General features: G+C 39.1%; 1 protein-coding gene and 1 long non-coding RNA gene across 3 annotated transcripts in view; one reads left to right on the top strand and one right to left on the bottom strand.

Annotated features, from left to right (window-relative positions):
• The window catches only part of LOC113610169 (uncharacterized), a 117793-nt gene extending 112263 nt beyond the window's left edge, over positions 1-5530 (top strand). For both annotated transcript variants that reach the window (XR_003428982.1, XR_003428981.1), the window contains exon 3: positions 5322-5530. This is a non-coding gene — a long non-coding RNA (uncharacterized LOC113610169). The remainder of the gene's footprint in view (positions 1-5321) is intronic.
• The window catches only part of MTMR9 (myotubularin related protein 9), a 73502-nt gene that overhangs the window by 7045 nt on the left and 48867 nt on the right, over positions 1-17590 (bottom strand). Inside the window, exons 7-9 of the mRNA XM_027088035.1 lie at positions 8766-8907; positions 6740-6960; positions 1158-1309 (exon numbers count right to left, since the gene is read on the bottom strand). Of these exons, the coding sequence (XP_026943836.1) occupies positions 1158-1309; positions 6740-6960; positions 8766-8907 (515 nt within the window). The remainder of the gene's footprint in view (positions 1-1157; positions 1310-6739; positions 6961-8765; positions 8908-17590) is intronic.

Below are 17590 nucleotides of genomic sequence, written 5' to 3'. Positions count from 1 at the left end.
GGGACACCTCAACTGATAAGATTAGAAGCATAAACTGAGGGGGAGGAAGCAGCTAATGACAGATATGCCAAGCGGAACAAGCCGTGAAACTGATGGCCGGAGAAGTGACAGAAACAGGCTCGGTCTCAAAACAAGGAAGCAAAGCAACCTGCGACCCTTTTACACACAACGGGCAGTTTCCACACAAAATTACCCTTGAGACAATAATGTATTAGAATACAGTATACTAACTGACATTTATAGTACTTCAATTTACCAAACAGCTATCATTCCTGTGTGTATGCCTTATATTGTTTAATATAAAGATGAATAAAAATGTACTTACACCTATAAATTGGTTAAAAAGAAATTAAATGGTATTTTATAGTCTTTGCTTAATGAATGGATAATATGTTTTAGATAGGTTTTGGTTATTTTTTAAAAAAACAAGCTTTAGTATTTAAGGAGATAAACTTCAAGAATCTGAAAAATTAATGTAGGTAAAACACGTTCTTTAGGGGGCTTCCCTGGTGGTGCAGCGGTTGAAAGTCCGCCTGCCGATGCAGGGGACACGGGTTTGTGCCCTGGTCCGGGAAGATCCCACATGCCGCAGAGCGCCTAGGCCCGTGAGCCATGGCCGCTGAGCCTATGCTCCGCAACGGGAGAGGCCACAACACTGAGAGGCCCGCGTACCACAAAAAAAAAAAAAAGAGGAAGGAGATCCTGTCCCATGCTACCACATGGATGAGCCTTGAGCACATTAATTATGCTAATGAAATAAGCCAGTCACAAAAGGACAAATACTGTATGGTTCCACTTATATGAGGTACCTGGAGCAGTCAAATCCAGAGACAGAAAGCAGAAGGGTGGTTGCCTGGGGCTGGAGAGGGGCACTGAGAAGTTGTTTATGGGTACAGAGTTTTAGATTTACAAGATGAAAAGTTGTGGAGACCTGTTTCACAGCAACATGATATACTTAACCATACTGAATTGCACACTTCAAGATGGTTAAGTTGGTAAATTTTGTGTTTTTGTCACAATAAAAAAAAATGTACCTTCTTATCTTGAGAAAATATCCGATATAAACAGCAGTATCCATGTACTCATGTACCCACAGGCAGTCAAGAGAACATCCTAGACTATATTAATAAAAGGTTTGCGAAGGATGCATGGCTTACCCTCCCACAGCTGAAGACTCTGTGGAGCAACCGAAGGCCAGATGACAAGATTGTTGGCTTCAAAGAGAGGGTTGGTGAACTTACTCAGTTCACTGGGCCGGTTGACCCAAGACCATAGAGACATCGTTTTCTGCTGTAGCTTCAACTTGCATCTGATCAAGAAAGAAAACTGCCATTAAAGCAATTAATTTATGACAACCACTATTAAATGCTCCTTCGAACAGGACAATTTCTTTTCTCTTGTATGTTAGAAAGCAGAATACAAGACTTTTAGCAGAGGAACAAAATGTTGTAAAATTAAAATATGTCAGCATTTTTAACTGTCAACAACATCAAAACAAAGACTGTTTTGCAGGCTTCCAAAGCTGGCAACAAAGTTAATCCACCAAGAAGATATAATAATTATAAATATATATATGTATGTTGCACCCGAGCCACAAAACATATGAAGCAAAAACTGACGTAATGGAACAGAGAAACAGACAATTCTCTAATATAGTTGAGGATTTCACTATCCCAATAACTAGACAGAAGATAAATAAGGAAATACAGGACTTGAACAAAATGTAAGACAAATATAGAAAACTCTACCCAACAGCAGAACACACATTCTTCTCAAGTGGACATGAAGCATTCTGCAGGCCAAACCACATGGTAGGCCACAAAACAAAGCTCAATACATTTTAAAAGACTGAGATCATACAAAGCATCTTCTTCAACCACAAGGGAATGAAGTTAGAAATTGATAACAGAAGAAAAACTGGAAAATTCATAAGTATGTGGAATTATATTACACACTTTCAAACAACCAATGGTTTAAAGAAGACATCACAAAAGACGTTAGAAAATACTTACAAATGAATGAAAACAAAAACACAACATGCTAACACAACTCCAGTGAAAGTAATGCTCAGAGGGAAATTTATAGCAAGAACCTATGTTAAAAAGGAAAGATCTCAAATCAGTAATCTAACTTTACACCTTAAGGAACTAGACAAAGGAGAGCAAACTAAGCCAATGCTTGCAGAAGGAAGGAAAAACTAAGATTACAGAGGAGACAGACAAAAAAACTTTTAAAAATAACATCAATGAGACCAAAAGTCAGTTCTCTGAAAAGATCAACAAAATTGTTCCTCTGGCTAGAATGACAAAGAAAAAGGAAGATGCAAATAACTAAAATCAAAAATGAAAATGGGACATTACTACTGACCTTACAGAAATAAAAAAGATTTTAAGAAAATACTATTAACTGCACACCAACAAATTAGATAATCTGGATGAAATGGACAAATTCCTATAAACACAAAAATTACCTAAACTGACTGAAGAAATAAAAAATCTCAACAGACCTATAACAAATAAGGAAACTGACTCAGTAACAATCTCTCCACAAAGAAAAGTCTAGGACCAGATGGTTTCACTGGTAAATTCTATCAAATATAAAAGAAAAATGAACACCAATCCTTCTCAAACTCCCCAACAAATAGAAAATATTTCCTAACTCATTTTATGAAGGTATTATCACCCTGATGCCAAAGCCAGACAATGATACAAGAAAACTGTAATAGGCCAATGTCCCTTACAAATATAGATGCAAAAATTCTCAACGAACTACTAGCAAACCAAATACAACAGCATATTGAAAGGATTATATACCATGACCAAGCGAGATTTATCCTAAGTATACAACAGTGGTTCAACATAAGAAAATCAATCAATGTAATACACCACATTAATAGAACAAAGGGAAAAAAACCACATGATCATTGCAATTAATGCAGAAAAAGCAGATAACAAAACATCTTTTCATGACAAAAACACTCAATAAATTAGGGATAGAAGGGAACTTCCTCAACATGGTAAAGGGTACTTATGGGAAAAAACACAGCTAACATCATACTCAACATTACACTCGTGAAAGACTGAAAGCTTTCTCCCTAAGATCAGGAATAAAACAAGAGTGCCTGCTTTCACCACTGCCATTCAATGCTGTACTGGAAATTCATTAGACATGAAAAAGAAAGAAAACACATCCAAAGTAGAAAGGAAGACATACAATGATTTCTACTTGCAAATAACATGATCCTATGCATAGAAAATCCCAAAGAATCCACACACACACACGAACTACTAGAGCTAATAAATAAATTTGGCAAAACTGCAAGGTACAAGATAGACACATAAAAACAGTCATGTTTCTATATGCCAGCAGTGAATACTCCAAAAAAATTAAGAAAACAATTCCATTTACAACAGCATTCAAAATATTAAAATACCAAGAATAAATTTAACTGAAGAGGTAAAATATTTGTATACTGAAAACTATAAAATACTGCTGAAAGGAATTAAAGACCTAAATAAATGGAAAGACATCCCGTGTTCATAGACTGGAAGACAACACTGTTAAGGCAGTAATAACTACCCAAAGTGATCCACAGATTCCAATGCAATCTCTATCAAAATTTTCTTACAACTCAACAATAAAAAGACAAATAACCCAATGAAAAAATTGGCAAAGTATCCAAATAGATATTTGGATATCAAAGAAGTGATAACACAAATGCCCAACAAACACATGCAAAGCTGATCAACACCATTGGTCCATTAAGGAAATGCAAATCACTGTAATGAGATTTACACCACTTTACACCCACTAGGATGACTAAATCAAAAGGGCAGACAATAAAAAATGGTGGAGATATGGAGAAACTGGAGCCCTCATACATTGCTGGTGGGAATGTAAAATGGTGCTGCCACTTTCTTTCACAGCTCCTCAAAATGTCAGTTACCATACGACCCACAATTCCACTCCTAGGTTTATATCTAAGATAAATGGATATATGTCCACACAAAAACTTGTATACAAATGTTTAACACAGCATTATTTATGGTAGCCAAATGATGGAAACAACCCATTCTACAACATGGATGAACCTTGGAAATATGCTCAGTGAAAGAAGCCAATCATAAAAGACCACATATTGTATGATTCCATTTATATGAAATAGTCAAACAGGCAAATTTATAGACTAAGAGCAGATTTGTGGTTATCAGGGGCTAGGGGATGGAGGGAGGGAAAATGGATAGTGACTGGTAATGGATATGGGGTTTGTTTTGGAGGTGATGAAAATGTTCTAAAATTAGATGCAGTGCTGGTTGCACAACTCTGAATATACCATTTTTTAAAAATCACAATAAATACACTTTAAATGGCTGAATATTATGGTAAATGCATTATATCTCAATAAAGCTGTTTTTTAAAAATGTTACATTTTCCCTTTTAACTGAAGTCATCTTTTACCAAGAAGTTTCAGTGGTTTTTAAAGATTTTTTAAAAATCTTATTAGGCTAGCTAATACTCCAATCTCCCAAATTCACAGGGTTCAAGTAATTTCAGACTTTGTATTCATAACAAATCTTAAAAGTTCTTATTCTTTCGTATGTAATATTTAAAAGGGAAAAAAAAGGATGGTCATTGCTTTCTCTTAGGTCACCTCTTCTAATTAAACTCTATTCTGACTAGCAGAATTCTAAAACAGAGATGAATAGAACCCTAAAGTCAGGAAGTATTAAACTTTTCATCTATTGTTAATAAGGAAAAAATAGGAAAAAATTAATAATTTATGTTCTATTTGGATTAACTACATGTTACAGAATAGTTTCTGGGGTGGGAAGGGAAATATTAATGGTATCTCCATCACAAATCAATCCAAATCCTACTTTTTGGAAGTAGGCCTGTTCTTTTGGCATAAGTAATGAAGTCAAGTGTAATAATATAAGTATAATCATTTCTAGAAAGTCAACTTAAAATGATACTAAAATACCCAAAGTAAATTTCATCAATTGAAAAAACTGAGGTACGATGTTCAAAGATTCATTTAAGCCCAAACTATGAATGAACAGCTCAGGGACAATCCCAACCACCAACCCATCTGAAGGTTTTCACAAAGGTTCGATTTTGTAATGCCAACATAATGTAATAGGGAAGAACAAATCTGGCTCCATACTGGATCTGTTTCTTTTACTCTAAACTTTGTATTCTACTGCTTTTGCTACAAGTTAATCACTAAAGGAATGTTGCTTAAACCTTAAAGAATACATAATGGCCCATCTGGGGAACCCTGTCCCCCATCCTGAGCAGTAAGCTAAAACACCTTTGTTTAGCTCCCAGGAAACATCCTGACCAGGCCCACCTGTGACGGACTGCAAGGAGGAAGAAATGAATGCATCCCCTCCAGAGTCTGGCAGGAACCAGGAAACATTTACAACAACTTATCACCTTGTTTTTTTTTTTTTCTTTTTTAACTTTACCTCCTTACCTCCCCCTCTTTGTTTTATAAAAGAAACTAGCATCCAAACCCAGGCAAGATGGTTCTTTGGGACACTAGTCCACCATCTTCCCGGTCTGCTGGCTTTCTGAATAAAGTTGCTATTCCTTGCCCCAACACCTCGTCTCTCAATTTATTGGCTTGTCGTGCAGAAGTAGTACAAGCTTGGACTCGGTACCAATAAGACATTTTATCTTGAGCAAGTTAGTTCTCTTCCAACTCCATATATTATCAGAGAAAACACTTAGAGCAAATACCCTTGGGATACAGAAGAAACAGTGCAAATTATAAACAAATCCATTAAATCAGTCAAACTGATCATATGAATCACGTGTGGCTGCAGTAACTACAGCCAAAGCACAGTGAGAAAACTGTGGTGACACAGAACTTTCTAGAGCAAATAGTTCTAAATTTTTCCCTACTTCTGAAGACAAGAATCTGTAAGAAACTCTAAAGTTGAAATTATCTGCCAATTCAGCTTTAAGTAAAAAAACATGTATTGCTCTATGTTCTTGAATTTCAAACAGGTAAAGATACAATAATTCTATTCTTTTATGAAAACTTAATTGTTTAAATTTATTATTCAACTAACTGATGCCAGGTACCAGCCAAGGGACAAACCCTGCCTCCCACCCAGAGGAAGCCTTTAGACTGTACCCAAATGAGAAGATTACCAGTTAAGCATCTTTAATGATCATTCTGATGTGAATCTTCTAATTAAACCTATAAACTTGATGGTGTCTGGGTTATGAAGTAAGATCCTAACTCTGGGCCTGAGGACAGTTTCTCGGTATAAGAGAGAAAACTCTAGAGCAGGAGTAGGAAGACCTGTACTACAGCCATACTTTTGGTGACCAACAGGCTGTGTGCTTCCTGGACAAGTCATTCACTTCTCTGGATAATAACCTTCCTAATCTATCAAACTGCATGGAGGGTAGAATTGAATTATATGTTAAAGCTTCTTCCAGATGTAAGATACTATGCTCCTATATAAGGAGAGTAACATTTTAATGGTTGCTCAATTATTCAAAGCTTTTTAATCAGTGTATGAACTAATTTTAATCAAATAGAACAAAATCCAGGATATGCTCTCACCTAGCATGTGACAGGCTCACAATAAATTACATAATTTATACTAACTGTAACCTCTTCCATCTTATAAATAACATTAATGTAGAACCAAATCCTGGTCTCTTTTAGGAAATGACCAAAACAGCTAAAAATAAAATGGCCCCCACGTGAGCAGGTACCTACCTTTCACTTTCATTGTTGCCCAAAAATGTTCCAAACTGTGAGGCATATGCATGCTCAAAGAGCATGATGAGGAGATTCTCATTAAATTCAAATGAACAAGGGAACTGACGAAGTATCTGCCACACACTGTCCAAGAAGAGAAGAAATACAGGCGACTCCCACTTCTGCTTACTATTACAATAGGCCGACTGTGCACAGCGCTGTTGGAATGGGTGACCAGCCTAAGAGAAAAGATGGAAATGCAGCAATCATAGCCAGTGAGATCACAGTGTAGCACATTAGTAACAAATTTCACACACTTGCAACAAAACTATTAAATGGAACATCATATAATTTGGGTGGCTGCTCTTTAATGATTTCTTGGTTTAAGACAATCTTCACCAACTAAGGAAAAAGACAAGATTTCCAAATACTTAACAAGGGTATATATACAGTTAGCCATAACGTCTGCAGTTGGTCTTGGAATATCAAATAGAAGAATAATGAACTTCAGTAATAAGCATAAAATAAATCTTTCTAGGTCTGTAAAATCTGGAGCAAAGTCAAAGAACATAAGCTCTTCAGGTATAAAACAGGACAGCTATCCCCTTCTATCCATCCAAAGCACTGTCGACTACTGTAAGATAAGGAAGCCTCAACACTAAATGCAGATAGATATGGGGTTCTCATAGACAAATTTTTATCAGTTTACTCCTGATAGTAAGTATTTAATTACATAAGAAAGTTACTGTCATGATTACATCTGTATGAATGCTTTTATATTAGAGACAAAGCTGTCTTTAGTTTCCCCCTCTCCTCAAAAAGAACTAGAAGAGTCTGTCATCTACTGACCAAAGGAAATTTAAGAATCATTTGGCTCTCTGGCCCACCCAGAACCTGAGTACTGACCTTATCCCCCCAAATCACACCCTTCTAGGTATTTCATATACATGCTTTATCTTTGGGTCCTCGTGCTACTTTATCTGACAAAGATAATGCCAGGAACATGAATGGGATTTTGATGCCCATGAAAATAGTAATATATAAACAAATCAATCATACTCATTTGTTTGTTTGCTATGCATCACAAGGAATGTAGCTGAATAAGATCTGCACCAAATATTTAGGATGGTCTGACTTAAACAGAGATAAAGGTCAGCTGTCAGGGTGGGTAGACATGGTAAACATAACAGCATTAACACATAATAAAGCTGAATTGTAACTAGAAGGGCCAGAGTGATTTTCTCCAGAGATACTTCCTTTCAAGATATATCTAAACATTTGTTTTCAATCACAATTACACACTAAGTTACATGGTGTATATATATTTAAATTAACCTCTGGCCTGAAGGATTTCCATCTATTTTATGAGACCTTTATTTTAGCTGTCCTTCAGCATTATATAGGACAGCACTGTGTTGTGTCCTAGGGATAAACAGCTGAATTGGGTGGGCAAGGTTCCCTGAACTCAAAGAAGTCACGATATCTGAGTCTAGCTCAGGAAACAAGGTGTGAGGAAAATGGATCAATTTTTTCTGTGAAGGAAGTTAAGGTCCCAGAGTCTTCACGAAAGTAGAGATATTTAGCTGGATCTTACAGGATGAGAAGGATTTCACCTGGCTGAGGAAGACGACAGGACAGAGATGAGCAGAAGGTAGAAAGCACTAAAGCACATGCCTTGTACTTACAAGTCCCCACTCCTCCTTCCCCCCTTGTTTATGTCTTTTATCTCTAGCAAGACTAAGTTCTGTGAGACAAGACCATGTTTTACACGTTCTTTGTGTTTCCCCTATAGGTAACAAGGTACAACTAATAACGTTTGTTAGGGGAATGAAGTGCCAAATGAGCAATATAAGCAAAGAGGGAGACAGAAATTGAGAGGCAGTAAAGATTACAGGCATTTATTAAGAGGAAGAGAGATTTACTGTCCCCCAGAAAATTAAACATCTGAATCAATCAGAATTTCATATATTATATCCATTCCCACAAACCAGGATCAAACATCAATTATGAGCAGTTCCTCTGTGGACAAAATGGCTTTTCTCACCTGAAGCCACTCTCTCTCTATCAAGGCCTCAAAGCCCCGGATGGTCCTGCTTCTTGGTTCCAAGATAATCTGGGCCAGGGAGGTAACCTGGAGTGTGGAATCAGTTCCTTCTGTTCCATGAATCAGTATGGATGCTCCTTCCCTGGTAGGAAAATTCAGAGGACAAATGGGACACTCCTGACATGGTCAACCAACTCTGTTAATAATAAACATTTTTTGAGTATAACAATAAACATTTCTTGAGTATAACAGTTGAAAGTCTTTTGCATTCTGCTCTGTCCAGTAGGTTTAGAGTCTAAATGAGGTACATGAAGACAGCTTCCCTTGGGGAAAATATGAAACTATAAGTCCCAAATTTCATAGGACAAGAACCCATTTACATTATAACAAATTTCATAAAACCGTTTCCTGAATGTTTTCTTCCTTTACAAAACCAGAAAGCAGACCTCATCACATTCACTAGATGCTGACCTTTTCTGCTTTAATATAGTTAACTAAAGCCTTTTCTCATCAAGCCTAGAAACACACAAAGTTATTTTTCTGTATCTCTCTGACCTTGATTCTACCTTTCCACCATCAGTTTACTGTAAGGATGCCTTCATAAACCATAATGAATCTGGGAAACAAGTCCTAAACCACACTTTGAGAAACATGAAAACAGGAAGAAAATTTTTAAAATATTATATATAAAAGTGTCAGGGGGTTTCCCTGGTGGTGCAGTGGTTAGGAGTCCGCCTGCTGATGCAGGGGACACGGGTTCATGACCCGGTCTGGGAGGATCCCACATGCCGCGGAGCGGCTGGGCCCGTGAGCCATGGCCGCTGAGCCTGCGCATCCGGAGCCTGTGCTCCGCAACGGGAGAGGCCACAACAGTGAGAGGCCCGCGTACCGCAAAAAAACAACAAAAAAGTGTCAATCTAGGGACCACCCTGGTGGCACAGTGGTAAAGACTCCATGCTCCCAGGTTCGATCCCTGGTCAGGGAACTAGATCCCACGCGCATGCCACAACTAAGAGTTTGCATGCCACAACTAAGGAGCCCACATGCTGCAACTAAGAAGCCAGTGACCTGCAACTAAGGAGTCCATGAGCCACAATTAAGGAGTCCACGTGTTGCAACTAAGGAGCCGGCAAGCCACAACTAAGGAGCCCACAAGCCACAACTAAGGAGTCCGCCTGCTGCAAATAAGACCCAGCGCAGCCAAATAGACCCAGTGCAACCAAATAAATAAATTCCTTAGGGGGAAAAGAAGTATCAATCTAGAAAGTCAGTGGCAATGATACCACTATACACTCTGTAGGTGGTTCCCAGGACCCCATTATTCTAAAGAGTGGGAGGAAACACCAGAAACTAAACTACATTTTCTCCCCTCCCCTTCTTCTACCTCTTTTTATTGAAATGACAGTGAAGGAAATTGTGGAAAAAAGGAAAATAAGCTCACCACTTTCCCATAAAAGTTTTACGTTTGGCTACTGTTAATTCTTTCCTCATGTACAGATATACTTTACATAGCTGTAGCGAAAGGTAACTTATTATTTCCACTTTTATTATAAACATTTTCCCATGTTTCTATGTCATCTATAAAAGTACTGTATTAATGGTTACATAATATTCTATTAAGTGATGAACTACAATTTACTTAATCCTATAGTTGGACATTCAGGTCACTGCCAATTTTTGTTACACTTTAGATGGTGTACTTAGCTTTTTGTCTTTTGCTGAATTATTCTAGAGTTCTTAATTTGAAAATAAGACTCCTTGATGTTCACCTATGGTTAACAACCCCATTCTCAGGATGAAATCTAATGACTAGACTGAAGGGTACGAGCAAATGGTTTCAGGCTTTTGATATATATTAGATGTGTATCCTAGTTATCTGTGGTATACTCTAAATTTAATTCAATTAATTTAAGGTCTATTTTTATATTTTGAGTGTTGTAAGGGCAGATTTTTATGGAGGTATAACTAATGAGCTAATATACATCAAAAAAGGGAACTCAAACATGGCAAGATAAACCAAAACCTTCAATTCTCCTAGGAGTGTGTAAGTCCCTGTTTAAGGTAGCCCAAACTAAACAAAGGTGGAGATAGAAAACACTGTTCTGCCCCTGGGATTACATTCACCTGCATCACCTCTAATTATGGCTGAAAACTCAGACAACATGGTTATAAGAGTTTATGACAATTCATGTTTCATAAGCAAACAAAGCCTCTGTACTCATCATGTAAGGGGAAATATTTTTAACTTAGGTTAAAAAATCCCAAACCCTTGAGCTTCCCTGGTGGTGCAGTGGTTGAGAGTCCGCCTGCCGATGCAGGGGACACGAGTTCGTGCCCCGGTCCGGGAAGATCCCACATGCCGCGGAGCGGCTGGGCCCGTGAGCCATGGCCGCTGAGCCTGCGCGTCCGGAGCCTGTGCTCCGCAACGTGAGAGGCCACAGCAGTGAGAGGCCTGCATACCACAAAAAGAAAAAAAAAAAACCCAAACCCTTAATATATACATCTCATCATTCTGTATTATTTTCTCTGCCACAGAACCTTGGTCTTTAACTCCCATATTTTATAAGATAAATGGGCTTCCCTTTTTTTTTCTTTATTTTTTTGGCTGCATCAGGCCTTAGTTGCGGCATGCAGGATCTTTTCATTGTGGTGCGGGCTTCTCTCTAGTTGTGGCGTGTTGGTTTTCTCTCTCTAGTTGTAGCGCGCGGGCTCCTGAGTGAGTGGGCTCTGTAGTTCACGGCACATGGGCTCTCTCATTGAGGCGCGCAAGTTCAGTAGCTGTGGCGTGTGGGCTTAGTTGCCCAGCAGCAAGTGGGATCTTTATTCCTCGACCAGGGATCAAACCCGTGTCCCCTGCATAGGAAGGTGGATTCTTTACCACTGGACCACCAGAGAAGTCCCTACACCAGGAATCCCAGGGAATCCTGATTCATGGCACTTGGTGGCCCTGTGGTAAGTTGCTAACTCACCACATGATCTTAAGCAACCTGTTCTATTATCAATTTCTCATTATTTTTAAAATTACATATATATTTCCCTAATTTGGAAGCATCAATAAAACAAATTAAAATCTCAAAGAAAAATGCTATCCAACTATGTGGTGACAACACTTCTATCTACCTACTGTTTCAGTGGGAATCCCCTTCTTAATAAGGGCATTCTAACAGAGGGCAGACAGCAGAAGCAAGAAGACCTACAATCCTGCAGCCTGTGGAACAAAAACCACATTCACAGGAAGACAAACAAGATGAAAAGGCAGAGGGCTAGGTACCAGATGAAGGAACAAGATAAACCCCCAGAAAAACAACTAAATGAAGTGGAGATAGGCAACTGTCCAGAAAAAGAATTCAGAATAATGAGAGTGAAGATGATCCAGGACCTCGGAAAAAGAATGGAGGCAAAGATCAAGAACATGCAAGAAATCTTTAACAAAGACCTACAAGAATTAAAGAACAAACAAACAGAGACGAACAATACAATAACTAAAATGAAAACTACACTAGAAGGAATCAATAGCAGAATAACTGAGGCAGAAAAACGGATATGTGACCTGGAAGACAGAATGGTGGAATTCGCTGCTGTGGAACAGAATAAAGGAAAAAGAATGAAAAGAAATGAAGACAGCCTAAGAGACCTCTGGGACAACATTAAACACAACAACATTTGCATTATAGGGGTCCCAAAAGGAGAAGAGAGAGAGAAAGGACCCAAGAAAATATTTGAAGAGATTATAGTTGAAAATGTCCCTAACATGGGAAAAGAAATAGCAACCCAAGTCCAGGAAGCGCAGCGAGTCCCATACAGGATAAACCCAAGGAGAAACATGCCGAGACACATAGTAATCAAATTGGCAAAAATTAAAGACAAAGAAAAATTATTAAAAGCAGCAAGGGAAAACCGACAAATAACATACAAGGGAACTGCCATAAGGTTAACAGCTGATTTCTCAGCAGAAACTTTACAAGCCAGAAGGGAGTGGCATGACATACTTCAAGTGATGAAAGGGAAGAACCTACAACCAAGATTACTCTACCCAGCAAGGATCTCATTCAGATTTGATGGAGAAATCAAAAGCTTTGCAGACAAGCAAAAGCTAAGAGAATTCAGCACCACCAAACCACCTCTACAACAAATGCTAAAGGAACTTCTCTAAGGGGAAAATACAAGAAAAGGACCTACAAAAACAAACCCAAAACAATGAAGAAAATGGTCACAGGAACATACATATTGATAATTACCTTAAATGTGAATGGATTAAACGCTCCAACCAAAAGACACAGGTTGCTGAATGGATACAAAAACAAGACCCATACATATGAAAGTGAGGGGATGGAAAAAGATATTCCATGCAAATGGAAATCAAAAGAAAGCTGGAGTAGCTATACTCATATCAGATAAAGTGTACTTTAAAATAAAGAATGTTACAAGAGACAAGGAAGGACACTACATAATGATCAAGGGATCAATCCAAGAAGATACAACAATTATAAATCTATATGCACCCAACATAGGAGCACCTCAATACATAAGGCAACTGCTAACAGCTATAAAAGAGGAAATCGACAGTACCACAGTAATAGTGGGGGACTTTAACACCTCACTTACACCAATGGAGAGATCACCCAAAATGAAAATAAACAGAAGCTTTAAATGACACAATAGACCGGATAGATTTAATTTATATTTATAGGACACTCCATCCAAAAACAGCAGATTACACTTTCTTCTCAAGTGCGCACAGAACATTCTCCAGGATAGATCACCTCTTGGGTCACAAATCAAGCCTAAGTCAATTTAAGAAAATTGAAATCATATCAAGCATCTTTTCTGACCACAACGCTATGAGATTAGAAATGAATTACAGGGAAAAAAATGTAAAAAACACAAACACATGGAGGCTAAAAAATACATTACTGGGAGGAAGATGGTGGAAGAGTAAGACGCAGAGATCACCTTCCTCCCCACTGATACACCAGAAATACATCTACATGTGGAACAACTCCTACAGAACACCTACTGAACGCTGGCAGAAGACCTGAGACCTCCCAAATGGCAAGAAAATCCCCACGTACCTGGGTAAGGCAAAAGAAAAAAGAATAAACAGAGACAAAAGAATAGGGACGGGACCCACACCAGTGGGAGGGAGCTGTGAAGGAGGAAAGGTTTCCACACACTAGGTAGCCCCTTTGCGGGCAGACACTGCGGGTGGCGGAGGGGGTAAGCTTTGGAGCCGCGGAGGAGAGCACAGCAACAGGGGTGCGGAAGGCAAAGCAGAGAGATTCCGGCACAGAGGATCGGTGCCGACCAGCACTCACCAGCCTGAGAGGCTTGTCTGCTCACCCACTGGGGCGGAGCGCAGGGAGAGGACTGGGGTTGGCGGAGTGAACACAGCCTGCAGGGGGTTAGTGCACCATGGCTGGCCGGGAAGCAGTCCACGAAAAGTCTGCAGCTGCCGAAGAGGCAAGAGACTTTTTCTTCTCTCTGTTTCCTGGTGTGCAAGGAGAGGGGATTAAGAGCGCTGCTTAAAGGAGCTCCAGAGATGGGCGCGAGCCGCGGCTAACAGCGCGGACCCCAAAGATGGGCATGAGATGCTAAGACTGCTGCTGTCACCACCAAGAAGCCTGTGTGCGAGCACAGGTCACTATCCACACCTCCCTTCCGGGGAGCCTGTGCAGCCCGCCACTGCCAGGGTCCTGGGATCCAGGGACAACTTCCCCAGGAGAACGCACGGCACGCCTCAGGCTGGTGCAATGTCCCATCAGCCTTTGCCGTCGCAGGCTCGCCTGGCATCCGCACCCCTCCCTGCCCCCAGCCTGAGTGAGCCAGAGCCCCCAAGTCAGCTGCTCATTTCACCCAGGCCTGTCTGAGCGAAGAACAGACACCCTCCAGCGACCTACACACAGAGGTGGGGCCAAATCCAAAGCTGAGCCCCAGGAGCTGTGCGAACAAAGAAGAGAAAGGGAAATCTCTCCCAGCATCCTCAGGAGCAATACATTAAAACTCCACAATCAACTTGATGTACCCTGCATCTGTGGAATACCTGAATAGACAATAAATCATCCCAAATTGAGGAGGGGGACTTTGAGAAGATTTATTATTGTTTCCTCTTTCCTCTTTTTGTGAGTGTGTATGTGTATGATTCTGTGTGAGATTTTGTCTGTATATCTTTGATTTCACCATTTGTCCTAGGGTTCTATACGTCCGTTTTTTTTTTAAATTTTTAAAAATCATTTTCTTAATAATTATTTTTAATTTTAATAACTTTATTTTATCTTACTTTATTTTGCTTTCTTTTTTTTCTTTCTTCTTTCCTTTCTTTTCTTTCCTTCCTCCCTCCCTCCCTCCCTCCCTCCCTTTCTTTCTACTTGTTCTCACTTTCATTCTGAGCCGAGTGGATGAAAGGCTCTTGGTGCTGCAGCCAGAAGTCACTGCTGTTCCTCTGAGGTGGGAGAGCCAACTTCAGGACACTGGTCCACAATGAACCTCCCAGCTCCACATAATATCAAATGGCGAAAATCTCCCAGAGATCTCCATCTCAACGCCAGCACCCAGCTTCACTCAACGACCAGCAAGCTACAGTGCTGGACACCCTATGCCAAACAACTAGCAAAACAGGAACACAACCCCACCCATTAGCAGAGAGGCTGCCTAAAATCATAATAAGTCCACAGACATCCCAAAACACACCACCAGACATGGCGCTTCCCACCAGAAACACAAAATCCAGCCTCATCCATCAGAACACAGGCAAGAGTCCCCTCCACCAGGAAGCCTAACAACCCACTGAACCAACCTTAGCCACTGGGGAAAGACACCAAAAACAATGGGAACAACGAACCTGCAGCCTGCAAAAAGGAAACCCGAAACACAGTAAAATGAGCAAAATGAGAAGACAAAAAAACACACAGCAGATGGAGGAGCAAGATAAAAACCCACCTGACCTAACACATGAGGAGGAAACGGACAGTCTACCTGAAAAAGAATTCAGAATAATGATAGTCAAGATGATCCAAAATCTTGGAAATAGAATAGACAAAATGCAACAAACATTTAACAAGGACCTAGAAGAACTAAAGATGAAACAAGCAACGATGAACAACACAATAAAATAAATTAAAAATACTCTAGACGGGATCAATAGCAGAATAACTGAGGCAGAAGAACAGATAAGTGACAGTGAAGATAAAATACTGCAAATGACTACTGCAAAGCAGAATAAAGAGAAAAGAATGAAAAGAATTGAGGACAGTCTCAGAGACCTCTGGGACAACATTAAACACACCAACATTACAATTATAGGGGTTGCAGAAGAAGAAAAGAAAAAAGGGACTGAGAAAATATTTGAAGAGGTTATAGTTGAAAACTTTCCTAATATGGGAAAAGAAATAGTTAATCAAGTCCAGGAAGCACAGAGAGTCCCATACAAGAACAATCCAAGGAGAAACGCACCAAGACACATATTAATCAAACTAATAAAAATTAAATACAAAGAAAACATATTAAAAACAGCAAGGAAAAAACAACAAATAACACACAAGGGAATCCCCATAAGGTTAACAGCTGATCTTTCAGCAGAAACTCTGCAAGCCAGAAGGGACTGGCAGGACATATTTAAAGTGATGAAGGAGAAAAACCTAAAACCAAGATTACTCAACCCAGCAAGGATCTCATTCAGATTTGATGGAGAAATTAAAAACCTTTAGAGACAAGCAAAAGCTGAGCGAGTTCAGCACCACAAAACAAGCTTTACAACAAATGCTAAAGAAACTTCTCTAGGCAAGAAACACAAGAGAAGGAAAAGACCTACAATAACAAGCCCCAAACAACTGAGAAAATGGGAATAGGAACATACATATCGATAATTACCTTAAATGTAAATGGATTAAATGCACCCACCAAGAGATACAGACTGGCTAAATGGATACAAAAACAAGACCCATATATATGTGGTCTACAAGAGACCCACGTCCGACCTAGAGACACATACAGACTGAAAGTGAGAGGATGGAAAAAGATATTCAATGCAAATGGAAACCAAAAGAAAGCTGGAGTAGCAATTCTCATATCAGACAAAATAGACTTTAAAATAAAGACTATTACAAGAGACAGAGAACAGTATATAATGATCAAGGGATCGATCCAAGAAAAAGATATAACAATTGTAAATATTTAGGCACCCAACATAGAAGCACCTCAATACATAGAGAAAATAATAACAGCCATAAAAGGGGAAATCAACACTAACACATTCATAGTAGGAAACTTGGACATGCCACTTTCAGCAATGGACCGATCATGCAAAATGAAAATAATTAAGGAAACACAAGCTTTAAATGATACACTAAACAAGACAGCCTTTATTGACAATTTATAGGACATTCTATCCAAAAACAACAGAATACACATTTTTCTCAAGTGCTCATGCAACATTCTCCAAAACAGATCATATCTTGGGTCACAAGTCAAACCCTGGTAAATTTAAGAAAATTGAAATTGTTTCAAGTATCTTTTCCGACCACAAGGCTATGACTCTAGATATCAATTACAGGAAAAGATCCGTAAAAAATGCAAACATTTGGATGCTAAACAATACACTACTTAATAACGAAGTGATCACTGAAGAAATCAAAGAGGAAATCAAAAAACATCTAGAGATGCATAACAATCGAGACACGACGACCCCAAACCTATGGGATGCAGCAACAGCAGTTCTAAGAGGCAAGTTTATAGCAATACAATCCTACCTTAAGAAACAGAAAGCATCTAGAATAAACCACCTAACCTCACACCTAAAGCAATTTTAAAGAGAAAGAAGAACAAAAAAA

Source organism: Aethalodelphis obliquidens, unplaced genomic scaffold, assembly GCF_003676395.1.
Source record: "Aethalodelphis obliquidens isolate GAN/ISIS:26980383/991018 unplaced genomic scaffold, ASM367639v1 scaffold61, whole genome shotgun sequence".
Classification (NCBI taxonomy): Eukaryota; Metazoa; Chordata; class Mammalia; order Artiodactyla; family Delphinidae; genus Aethalodelphis; species Aethalodelphis obliquidens.
This window is presented reverse-complemented; position numbering and strand designations above follow the sequence as displayed.